Source organism: Tasmannia lanceolata, unplaced genomic scaffold (genome assembly GCF_043159265.1).
Source record: "Tasmannia lanceolata isolate RefF3 unplaced genomic scaffold, GAP_Taslan_0.1 ptg000008l, whole genome shotgun sequence".
In the NCBI taxonomy this organism is placed as follows: domain Eukaryota; kingdom Viridiplantae; phylum Streptophyta; class Magnoliopsida; order Canellales; family Winteraceae; genus Tasmannia; species Tasmannia lanceolata.
Window position 1 is genome coordinate 5,560,011 of NW_027518685.1, and position 13,035 is coordinate 5,573,045.

A 13,035-nucleotide genomic window follows, 5' to 3' on the forward strand; every position below is an offset into this window, starting at 1 on the left:
GTGGAGTGAGTAAGTTTCTGAACTTCGATATACACATTAACTGACTAAATTTAGCAGATTCAAATCCAACAAATCATCTCTTGCTGTAGGAAAATGATTAGTAGAGTAAACACATTTTGTCAAACATTAATCGAATATGGCGTTATCGGTATCCAATGAACACATTTTGTCACACATCTCACCTCAATGGTCGGATCGGATACATTTACAGAAGATTGAGACTCAGCGACTGCAGTCCACAAAACCTGTTTTTCAATTGCAACTTGCAAGAATAATCTGTAAAATTTTGGAAAGGAAAAATATGTTTGAAAGCTCCTACTCTTTTTTTATACACTAAAAAAGATAACTTGAACCAACCCTATTCAACTTTTACTTGGAGGGACCTTCATTTTATGATAATATCCCTCTAAATTAACCAAAATCATATCATTCCCCTCGAAATTTTGGAAAGAAAAAACTTTCCAAGCCGTCAAATGTTTTTTTCTCACAATCCAAACAGGGCCTTAGTGTACTTCCTGTGCCAGAAGAGCAAATCTTACAAACCAAAATGACAAGGAACTTATTCAGACAAGAAGGCTGAGGAGTAAGTAATAACAATTACAGAAAAAGAACTAAAAACGAAAACGATATTGTTGCCAACTTCTTTTGATCATTTCCACCTATCTATTTCATTTGGAATTTTTTTCACATTGGTCTATCGAGCACAATGAGTTTTGGTCCAATGAAAAAACTAAATAAAAGAATGGCAGAAATGAAAAAAAAAGGTGGTTGGTAATAAAACTCCCAGACAAAAAATGGAATGCTACTTCACGCTTTCATTGAAAAAATTTCTCATACTTCAAATACAATAAAATTATTGAATACTCAACTCAACTCAACTAAGCCTTTGTCCCAAACTAGTTGGGGTCGGCTAATGAATCCTTTAGAAATATTTCATGAAGAAGGTGAAAGGATCTATCCGGCTCAAATTGACTAGGTCTAATCCTGACACTAGTTGGGTTCGTCTACATGGATCATTTTCTTCCATTCTATCCTATCCAAGGTCGTGTTAAATAATAAAAATTTTAAAGCGGGATACATACTTAAGCAATCACTAATGATAATATGTTTACTGTTAGCTATCTATTTAATAAAAAATTAATGAAAAATTCATGCTTAAGCAATCATTAATGATAGAAGTTTACTGCTAGCTAATTAACGTTCTTAATGAGTTATGACCATTGTCATTTGTAATGCGTGGGATATTACTTTTCAAAGTACAGTGACCATTACTGTCTGCTCTAAGCTCTAAGCTCCAAGTGTGAAGATGACATACCAGCAGATCCACCCAAGTGCTAGCACCAACAAGGACATAGAATCCCAAGAGAACCTGTAACCGATGGAAAATTGAAGCTATGAATTAGTTGTATGCTTAATCCTTGTGACAAAAAATATAGGTCCCATATAGTGGGGGCTGCCACAAGATGAATTCTGTGCAGATAATAAAAAGGTGCAGTAGAAAATTCCAGACATCAATTCAAAAATTATTATTTCTTTAAAAATTGATGCAAGAAAACTACTATAAAGTGCAAATAATGCATATAAAGTGCAAATAATGCATGGGAATTGGTGTTTGAACATATTTCCAAACTTGTAGGGAAATCATTACGATCATATTGTATCATTCAAAAAAATAAAAATTATTAAGATCATATTGTTTATAGACTATAGTAAAAAATGTAGATTCAAGGCTAAACAAGGATGGGCATGCAATTTTTTAGTCAGAGAAAAATTAGTCACAATCACGACTTCCCACCGGTTGCTGTTGAAGGCCTCGATCCAAACTCTGTTATAGCAAGACAGACATCGTTTACTTCAGGAATGATGCTTTATGTTGGAATGAAGGTGATGCACATAACATGGTATGCTACTATGCTAGCTTCAAAAAGAGAAGAATTTCCCAATTGAGGATATATTGCTAGGCCAGATAAATTATTGGGGCAGGATGGAGATACCATGCAAACCTAGTTCCATAAAGACCCTATTAACAAACAATGTGGACTAACATGAGTTCTTTCTTTCTTCTCCTTCTTCTTCTTCTTCTTTTTTGGGTCCTCTGCGAAAGGGCAACTAGGGGCCCCTCATTACATTAGCACAATGAATGGGACCAATGACAACACAAAGGCTGGTCCATTTCATTTCATGCCGGTGCTATGATGACGACCATCCTTCATGAAAATTAGAAACGAGTCTACATATAATGATGGAATCCATTAGAAGTGCATTAGGATTCTTCTCTTTATTTTGTAAGGGTAATCTTTTCTTTTAATTTTGGACGCGTATAATGGTCATCTTGGAAGTTTTAATTTTAATGTTGCGTTGGTAATTTGGTTTAGTTAGGGTTTCTCTAATCAATTCACTATTAATGTTTCATTATTAGTTTTATTTGTGTGAGGTTTAAGTGAGCAAGTTTCTAGAAATTAGGATTTTACTTGTTTAAGTTATAGAGGGCCCACATCTTACAGTTTTAAGTTGTTTAGGAGTCTTCCAGAAGTCGTGGGACAAGTTTTATACATCGAAAGATCTAAGGCCATCAAATGCATGAGATTATGAATAAAGAAAACAGTCGTTTGCCACTTAATGCAATTTGTGGATGTGATATCTACATTCCACATAGCCTTGGTGTGAGGCCTCGACTTCATAAGTGTGCTGTGCTAGGAACACCTTGGTGTGATGCCTTAGGTCAAGTTGGTGTGATTCTAACATAACTAAATCTTTCGGGATGATGCCCTAGAAACTTTAGTCTTATGCTTTTGGTCGTATTGATGTGACTCCAACACAGCTATATTTTCTATCCTACTTATCAAAGGTATTTAGATTTCTTTTACTATTAGCTATTGCAATTGTTTTTCCCTTTTTAAGAATTGTAGTTGGTGCAATTTTTTGTTTTCAATCCTTTGTTTTACTTTCTTTCTCCATATATACTCCATTTGAGCCCCTAGTTTTTCATTTTTTGTCGTCAAGACTTTTATTTCCTCTTCCAAGTCCACCGACTGTTTAGAATCATCTATGTTAACTTACCAACTTCTCCAAAAGCTTAAGCTGTTGGAGAAAGGCGTTATTTATCTTTTATACTTCAACACTCCCCCGCATGTGTGGCCCACTTGGAAAACACGTGGCACACGTGGTCCCACTTTGGGCCGACCATCGCATGTGGATTTTTGCTATCTGGGAGGTTTGAACTCGAGACCTTTGGCTCTGATACCATGTTAACTTACCAACTTCTCCAAAAGCTTAAGCTGTTGGAGAAAGGTGTTATTTATCTTTTGTACTTTAACAATCTACAATCCCTATCAACAGTTCAAACCATGAGTCTTCTGTTTCTTACTTGATATTAATCTCTGCACAAGCTCTTGGCACTGTTCTGAATTTTTAGATAAAATCTGAATTGATATTTGATCATTCTTGGGTTCTTCTAAGCTTCTAGAGTTTAACTTATTATGTTCTATTATTCCAGATTAAACCATATCCTTGGCCCTATCAATCTTAATCTAGTTTTCTGCTCAAATCATTGCCTATGACATGTTTTGCTCAAATCTAGTTTTTTTTTTAATGTTTTTCCCTAAACTTCAGTTCCACCAATTTTCTGTCAAATCCCACCTATAGATCATCCTACATCATGCTATCGCTCACTGATGAAAAGGTAGAAAACATCCCAAAGGGCCAAACTTTTTCTCTTTTTTGTCCTGTTCTGAATATGGATTTCCTCGGTGATCAATGCAGGACTTCAATCAGAAGAAACGGTAGCCGGAAGGAGTAAATGTGCTGGGCATGCAGCGGAAGAGACTGCTTTTCAACTTCCTGTTTTGCACACTTAAGGTGGAGCACCCTTCTTCCATCAAGTTAGTGATCTACAAGGAAGTAGTCAAATGAAATATGAGTCATCAAGATCTTTAAGACTGCTCACAATGGTCTCCATTGTACAGAGGCCATAGCAGGATAAAAATATGTGTTTGAACGGAGGAGGCTGAGGGATGAATGAGGGTGGCAGAAAGGAAAGGTGTGTTGCTTAAGTGCATTAAGGGAGATCAATGACTCATTGGTGATGGGCTATTCTCCCCTATGCCACCTAATGATTGCACTCTGGCTTCACAACCAGCACTGAGAACTGCCCAATAATCACTTTTTTCAAGCAATAAAATTCCTATTCAAAAGATGAAAAATGCAGAAAGAATGAGATGAGTTGTCCCTTCAAGTATGGAAGTGGGTTACCTTTCTCCATTCACTTTAAACCTTTTACCCTTATCATTAAAAGAAAGTATCCTTAGTACATCATAGAGACTACATAAAGTAGTCAATGGTTACTAAGGGATCATATTCACCCTCGCAAAATGCATCTGCTAGCTACCATGTTCAATGTAGATACTATGATGAGAATTCAAGGACTCGGTGACCACGATGCCACCATGGCCTTTGAAAAAATTTCCCCCTTAATAGACTTGGGGCTCAGAAAGAAAATTTATTAATTTATTTTGTAGCCTGTTTTAGTTCATAGAGCAATGGGCATTACTACCTGGTGTAAATTTTAGTGCACAGGAAAAAGGATTTTATAATGTATAAGTGTTATGAATATGGGGTTAGACGGAACTGGGATGTAGTAATAATAATAATGTTTTAGTTCTTGTGGCTGTCACTTGCCATTAAACAGTTTCATGTGCGGTGATTAAAATGGAGAAACAAGCTCACTGTCCTACAAGAAAGAAATATGACCAACCCAAACTCCTAATAGAAAGTTCTTATGTTGGAAAATCATTTTGCTCACTGTTAAAATCAGAAATAGTTTCTTTTTTTGAATGCCATAGAAATCAGAATTAGTTATTATTGACTTGCAGTTGATATTTCAGTGCATTCTCAGATGATTCCTTTTGAGTTAGAATAAATAAAAATAATGGAAGAGTGGCAGACAAGTAAAATGCAATAGTATGAGAAAGCTCAATGCCAGTACTACTGGCTTGACAAGATGTCTCCTTGGTAAGAGATAGTAAAAATGATCCAACTGCTAAGAATGTAAGTAATTACTAACAAAAATATGTAGAAGCTGACTCACCCATGGTAGATACGCTGCCGTAAAAGTAAAGACCCCAGAAACTCATATGAATAAAAGGATTTTGCTTGCTCCAGACATAAACCTCCATAGCAAAAAGGTGCATTAGGAGACAAGAAATGACGGCATTGAGATGAAAAAACACACCCATCATGCATCTCATACTTCCATATAAGCCATCAACTAACAAAGAAGAAGAATAGAACAAAAAAAAAAGTTTGATTTAATAAAATTACTGAAAAAAAAACCATTCAAAAATAAAATAAAATAGAACAACTGACTCATGTCAGTGCATGCCAACAAGAGAAGTTTGTAGTAACTGACCATCATGAAGTTCAACGAATTGCTAAGTAAGAAAATTGATGCAAAATAATCAGACACATAGGGTATCATCCCACCAACAAGAACAATCCCAGTTAAAACAGTGGCACTGAATAAGAGTATGTAAAAGAAATCCGCTGGCCGGCCCCTGAACGAGTTCTCCTCAAGTTGCTTGCAGTATAGGACAAGTCTAAACATGTTGAATATGAAGTCCATCTCTGTCAAAACCATCAAACGAACGTCTTTATTAATAGAAGTATAGTGTGCGAAATAACTTTGAAGAACACCTAATAAAAGAGTAATTTCAATTCCATGTTTAAAGTACAAGCATCCTACACTAAAAATAAATCGAAACAGCATACATGCTGCAGAAACTCTGTTGTCTAGTGCAATAATAAATACAATGATGCCACAACTTCCTCTGTACTTTAAAAATTAAACTATCGATCAATGATCAACTATGTAGGAACTCAACCTCTCATCACTCGGAAAAAACAACACTCTTTGTAACCAAAGAAAACAAATGATATGAAGAAAAAACCAGTTCATGAGTAGGAGAGATAGTCCAAGGCTGACTATCATGCTAGAGAGTGAAAGCATGCAAGTAACAAAGTAATTTGGAGAGGAAAATATTGATCTTTGGAATAAGTTGTGCAAAAGAATTATGGGGTTGGGGAGTATGCAATATAGGATCAGGGCTTGGCAGGCTATGTGCAAAGTGGAAGTTCTTTTAACTTGGGTACTAATTAAGAATTTTAATGGGCAATATAGTTACATTCCTAGAGGACCCGACATGTGGCGTCATTGGCGTGTCACTTTTTAAAATTTTCTTTAACACTGTCACATAGGATTACAACTAGCAAGGGTCAAAGCTGCTATCTTTGAGAAGTTCATAGATTGGGAAGGGTTATAAATTCACTGAATCCTAAACCAAATTTCAGGAAAACATTGGATGATGCTTAATTCATTATCTTCATATATTTGTCATCCCTTCTTAATGGTTTGTAACTTTGCATGTCCCTAGGTTGGATAAGGATCTTCGGGTGTGGTAGTGGTGCCACGAAGGGTTATTCACGGTTAGTTCGTTTTGTGAGACTTAGTTGGAGGTGATGAGTCTCTGAGTAGTAGGTTGTGGTCTTCCCTTATGTAGAATCGCATGCCTTGATAAAATTCTTAGGCTAGATCATCATAGACATCATGCCTTTCAGACCAGTGCATTATGTGTTGCAACTCTCAACAGGGGTGGATCATCTCAAGAGAAGCTTTGGATGTTACCTGATTGCTTGTGTTAACTTACCAACTTCTCCAAAAGCTTAAGCTGTTGGAGAAAGGCGTTATTTATCTTTTATACTTTAACAGTCCCCCGCACGTGTGGCCCACTCGGGCAAACACGTGGCACATGTGGTCCCACTTTGGGCCGACCATCGCATGTGGATTTTTGCTGTCCAGGCGGTTTGAACTCGAGACCCTTTGGCTCTGATACCATGTTAACATACCGACTTCTCCAAAAGCTTAAGCTTTTGGAGTCAATTCTAGGTTAACAGCTTGCAATAAGTAAATGACAAATTGCTTAAGTCATCTCAAATGCCCAAACTTGGCCCTGGGTGCCGCATAGTGCAGGCCATCATGCAGGGTGTCCATGCCTAGTCAGTGTAGGAAAATACAAAACATATGATCAGTTTCTCTAATTTGTTTGTGAGGATTCTTTTTTGCAAAAAAGGTAACATTTTTATTAATTCAGTTAGGCTGTAAGGGGACAAGATATCCCACAGCTAGTAAGTACAACAACACTACGCCCACCCCCTTCCCAGCACGCGCGTGTGCGCGCGCACACACACACTCACAAGAGAAAAAAATTCTGATCTAAAGAGCCCACTTCCCAACGCCTCCCTTTGCTTAACAGCCTATGATATCTCCATCATGTTTTTCCCCTCCCTACTTCGCCAATCGGTCAGACACATCATTTGATGATTTCCTCATATTTGAAATTCAGGTTGAATTATCGCATACAAATCTCTTACTTCAGATAACATTTGCCACCCCAGGGGAGGAGGTTTCCACTTGGGAGAGGGAGAAACTTTCGCTTTTGGCCTCTTCTCATGAATGGCGGCCTTCCAATTTCTTAAGATATCGCCCATTGAATAACATGATAACAATTTGTTGTTTCTCCCCCTAGCAATCAAGTCCACTTTGATTTCTTTTATAATCACCCCAAGCTATCGTTCTCTCTCCTCAAATATGCGATTATTTCTTTCTTTCTACATGTCCAAATAGTAGCAAACGGAACTAACCTCCATAGGATCTATGTCACAAATATCTCCGATATTTTCAAAATATAGCGTTTTTATCGCGAGATTTTGATAAAACGACAAAATCCCGAACTAATCCCGAGATTTTAAAAATATAGTGATATTTTCGTTTTTATCATAAAATAATATCACGATATTATCCCGATATTTTTACGATATTTTTATTTTCTATTTTTTCTTAAATTTAATATTTTTATATATTTTTTAAATAATTTTAATTTTACCGTTTATTTCCCGATATAAACCTGAAAAAATTAATATATCCCGAGATTTTCCCTTGCCGAGAAATTCCCGAGAACGACATTCGTGACATAGCATAGGATTCTTCACGTGCCGAAAGGTCAACTACTACAGTTAAGAATTGTCGCCTTGATGGAGCCTTGCCAATTCTCTTCGTCCTCAAGTTTTTTTCTTCTCACTATCAGTTATGTATCAGTTGGGATTGCCGACTCCAAGAAGGCGGAAATTAGAGCAGTTCATTAAGGATTAAAGATGGATCACAACACTCATGATAAGGTGATAGCGGAAGGTGATTCTTTAAACGTGATTCGATGGCTGAAGAGATGTGTCACATCTTTGGAGATTTGCCAGATGGATTGATGAGATCTTGGATTGGGTGGAGGGGTTGAACATCTCATTTCATCACGTGAGGAGATCGATCAATTGCGCGGCCGACTTGCTAGCAAGGGAGGGTGCGTCTGGGGTGGAGTTGAAAGTTTTTCTATTTCCTCCCCCCTTAATGTGTTGCGGGTCTTGTATTGGTTGTTTTTTCTTGTGTTTTGTATTGTCTTGATCATCTCGATCGCTGGGTCTTCCCCGTTTTTCCCTCTTCTTTTATTTATTCATTACCATTCAAAAAAAATAAAATCAATAATGTATCTGTTTCATTGCTGAATACTGATATTATTCTTACCAGCAAGAAATATTTCCAGCAGATTCCCAAACCAAAAAAACTATAAAAGCACTTTTCTATTTTATCAACTCATACACAATTACTCTCATTAACCAGGATTACAAGTAAAAAAATGCATCATGAACAATGCTATACAATAGTAAACCATACCAAAAGAATATCATCTAGATAGCAAGTGAGTTACAAATCATAAACAGATTCCTTTAACAGATCTACAACTATACTAAAACCCAGATCCAAGTAATAAAATAAGAAACCTATTCTGAAACACAAAATTGATATCAATGGAAACACATTGCATATCCAAGATTCAAAATTACCCATTTTGCCGAAGTATAAGAAATTTGTGATGAGGCGCCAGATTTCATATCGTCGAACAACCAGGATCGGGTTTAGATACAAATGACGGGGGCGATTATCTGCAACAGTTCATACAAAGAGAATCATAAAGTCTACTAATTCACAAATGCCAATTATACTACAATTTACCGAGACAATGCTTTAAAAAACAGAATATCTGAAAAATCAAATACATAACAGGAATTGTGTACAATCATGACAGCACTAGATTTGACAAAAACCAGAAACTGATAACGTGAAAACATTGGTCAATGGATTTTTTTTTTTTTAATCTTAAAAGGAACCCATGAATTACAAAAGTCATATAGAAAAAAAAAACCCATTAAACACTTAAACAATTTTTAAAGAATACACACAGAAAGTTCCCAAAACATCAATACAAGGGCGCTGAGAAATTCAAGCCGTTCTCTTTCAACACAACTCTTTGGTGGGGCATCTGTTGTCTATGAACAGGTAGGCCCCACTTTATTTTAAAAAAAATATGTGCACTAATTATTACACGTATTTAAAAAAACACTTGGGCCCAACAGATCCATTGTTGGGCCTTGGAGAGAGAGAGAGAGAGAGAGAGAGAGAGAGAGAGAGAGAGAGAGAAGCTATAGAAGCAATAAAATCCATAATTCCTAAACTTCAAACCAAAAGAGAAACCCAAAACTTAAAAAACCCCATAAACCAAACTTCAGAAGATCATTAGAAAAACAAAAACAAAAACAAAACTTCAGGAAAAAAAAAAAAAAAACAAGAAGATCGTTGGAAAGGAAAAATACCTCCAACCAGCATCCGACGGTGATGAAAATAGCAACTGTGAGATAGGAGTGCGTAACAAGGGGCATTTGTTTGTTCCATTCCTTAACTGCTCGTGCCATTCCAGATTTTCCCACCAAAAGGCTTCAACAATCTTAACCCTAATCGTAACCTAATACCAAGCTTCTCGATCAAACCCAAGAAAGATTTCAGAGAGAGAGAGGGAGGGAATACAATACTTTGCTTGAGACAGCACCCTTCAGTGTAAAAGAGGAGCCATAAATACACTAGATGGGGCTGTCCCAGGTAAAAATTTGGGTGAATATATATCACTTCATAACACTTTCTAAATCAAATTGTACTTGTCAGAAAACCAAAACCTCTGCTAGTCGAACTCGTAGTCTTATTGGGAAACGACTTTCTATTTTTGGAATGCAAAGTACAGAGAACACGACCCAGTCCTAGGGGTGGCAACGGGGCGGATCGGGGCCGGATGTTGGGGTCCCCTTCCCCTTCCCCTCTGCGGGGATGGTGGGGAATCCCCCTCCCCGCGGGGAATATCTAATCCCCTTCCCCTTCCCCTTCCCCTCCCTGCATCCTTCGGGGACAAAATCCCTGCCCCGCCCCCTCTTTGGAACCCAATCAAACCAGCAAACAGAGCTTCTTTCTTCTACGTCCATTACAGACAATATTGTGATGAATGCTATGATTCTATTCATGTGATCAACAAACAGATGGACAAAATCAGAAATGCATGAATGAGACAACAAACATAAATAACAACAGGACCTCATCTTTCAGCAATTTTCTGCATAAATTATAGAATGATAAATAGGAAATGAGCACCAGGATTACCTTCATTAACAGGCAGCCAATGTGCAAAAAGTAACTATTTCAGTAGTCACAATGAACTTTAAAAGTCCATAAGTAGGCGCTCACACACGCAAAATAATGTTCATTAGTTCATTCTGTATAGCATGTTAACCCCCAGATGAGCATGAGAAATGAGAATGGAGAAGAGAACAAAATCAACAAATGACTTATTTCTTTAACTGCAATTCAGTCTAGTGCTGACATGAAACAAATTTCTAGTAGCTAAATTTTTCTTGTTGAAAATTAAAACCTGCAATCCAATCCTAAAATTTTGTTGGCACTACGATTTTTTGATAATTGCATACACTCAGCGTCTCAGGCTCTCAGCTTGTCTTTATTATTTCAACATCTGTGAAAAGGTTATTATAGTTCCCAAAATGCTCTCAGAAGCTAATTAAAAGGAAAAGACAAGCTAAGTTTATGTTTGGGGGAATCTTGTAGCCGATCCACAGAGTTTCTAGTAGTTTTCCTTAAAAAAAACACTTAAAAATTTACAAAAAAATGGCATTAATTAGCGGGGCGGGGCGGGGCGGGGCGGGGACAACTCCATCCCCTTCCCCTTCCCCTCCCCGCACCGGGGAATTTTTATAATCCCCTTCCCCTTCCCCTTCCCCTTTCAAATCGGGGAATCCCCTCCCCAAACGGGGCGGGGCGGGGCGGATCCCCGCTTTTTCGGGTGAAATTGCCAGCCCTACGACCCACCTATTCCTATTTATTTCTCATCCCTTCTCTGTTTCAGACCATCACATCTCTCTCTATATATATATTGTAAAGATGAGTTTTTCAAGTAAGGAAGCTGAAGAAGGAGCTCTCAACCTCTTGTTTATGAAGAACAAGCAGGTTGAAGACCTAGTGGAAATACAAAGATTGAAAGAACTCGTAGATGTGAAAGAATCAAGGAAGTCAAAAGAAAAACAATTTGTTGAGGCTTACTACAACTCATCAGAAGAGCCCACTAAAAAGATTAGTAAGAGCATTGCATTGTTCATAGAGTTAGAAGGACCCAATATATTAAGAGATATAAAACAAGTGAGAAAGTTCAAAGGAAATCAATTTGTTAGAGCTAACTACTACTGCCCGCCAAAGGAACTTCTAAAGAGGCCCAAGAGCATTCCATCGAGTGGAGAAACAAGTAAAGCTGCCAGTAAAGAACGAGATAGTGTAGTAGAAAATCAATTGGCATTGCTAGAGTTTCCACGAGAGGGGAGAATGATGGATTTGGTGAGACAACATGGAGAGCCAAAATGGATAACCCACAAGACGTTGTGCTGGAGCGATATAAACAAAGGCCAAAGCCGATTAACCTTGACCCAGAAGCATGTAAAACATTATATCCTTCCATTCTTACGTCAAGGAGAGGATGTTAAGAAAGGGTTTAAAGTCACTGTCTACAACAAAGATGGAAATGAATCCGAATTGACGTTCAGGCAATGGGGTTCTACTTGAAGAATTTTAGAGAATTTCTATTATTCTCAAATGAAATAGGACAAAAAAAGAGATGGAGAAGGAAAAAAACACGACAACAAGCGGCTCAGATGACAAATATCAGGACAATGCGTGAAAAACAATGCATATATCAAATATGGGGTCTTGAAAGAAAATGAGTGCAGTAAAAATACTAGAAGAAATATAGAAAACGAAATCATGGGATGCATGAATAAAAAGACTAGATTTTGAAATACAAAAGAAGGCGTGCAATTATGGAGATAGAGAATGGCAGATCAAGGAAAACAAAATGAACGAAAACCTAGGGTAGAGACTGCAACCAAAGAGTAAGGAAAGAAAACCTAAGGAAGAAGATGTAGGATTGGCGCACCCAGTAGAAGTGTTGATGATGGGTGCAATGCCCGGCGGACGGCTAGATCTGCCGTCCGCCGGAGGACGCACTCACGGAAGTTGTGATCAACAGGTGAGTCTGATTGACCGCTCTGATACCATGAAGAATTTTAGAGAATTTCTATTATTCTTGAATTTCTTGGATGAATTACAAAGAGAATTGATGGTGCTTATAAAGAGCACTTACATGATAAACATAGAAATAAATTACGATAACTATGGAAGGAGATATGTGTAGAATATTCTAACCTAATTACTGATCAAACCTAGTTTCCTAATCTATCTATGTTACCTCTACTAGCCAACTTGCCTAGTATAATAAGATGATCTAAAGGTGAGATCTCCACATAATCCCCCAATGAGATCTTATGAGATCTCACATATTCTAACACTACTGGTGCCTATGTGCTCGTAAAAGGATGGCATGATTTCTCCATTTCCAGCCAATTGGCCGAGAACGATGACATTGACGTATGGACTTTTCGCCATTCTGAAACTGGAAAGCTCTGTTTTGTTATCATCATTAGGTCTTAAGCACCATGGATCCATGTTTTTTTTTTTCCCTTTTTTCTTTTTTTTAGGCGGTCCATCCTTCC

The 13,035-nt window shown here is 37.5% G+C and overlaps 1 protein-coding gene across 1 annotated transcript; it reads right to left on the reverse strand.

The window, feature by feature from the left end:
* Positions 1-790: 790 nt before the first annotated feature.
* LOC143882604 (derlin-2.2-like) lies at positions 791-10,082 on the reverse strand. The gene is made up of 5 exons (XM_077386072.1): positions 9,754-10,082; positions 8,947-9,045; positions 5,408-5,622; positions 5,087-5,266; positions 791-1,369 (listed from the first exon to the last, which is right to left on the reverse strand). Exons 1-4 carry the CDS (start codon positions 9,830-9,832, stop codon positions 5,243-5,245), a joined length of 417 nt encoding a protein of 138 aa, XP_077242187.1. The 5' UTR covers positions 9,833-10,082; the 3' UTR covers positions 791-1,369; positions 5,087-5,242.
* Between the last annotated feature and the right edge of the window lie 2,953 nt (positions 10,083-13,035).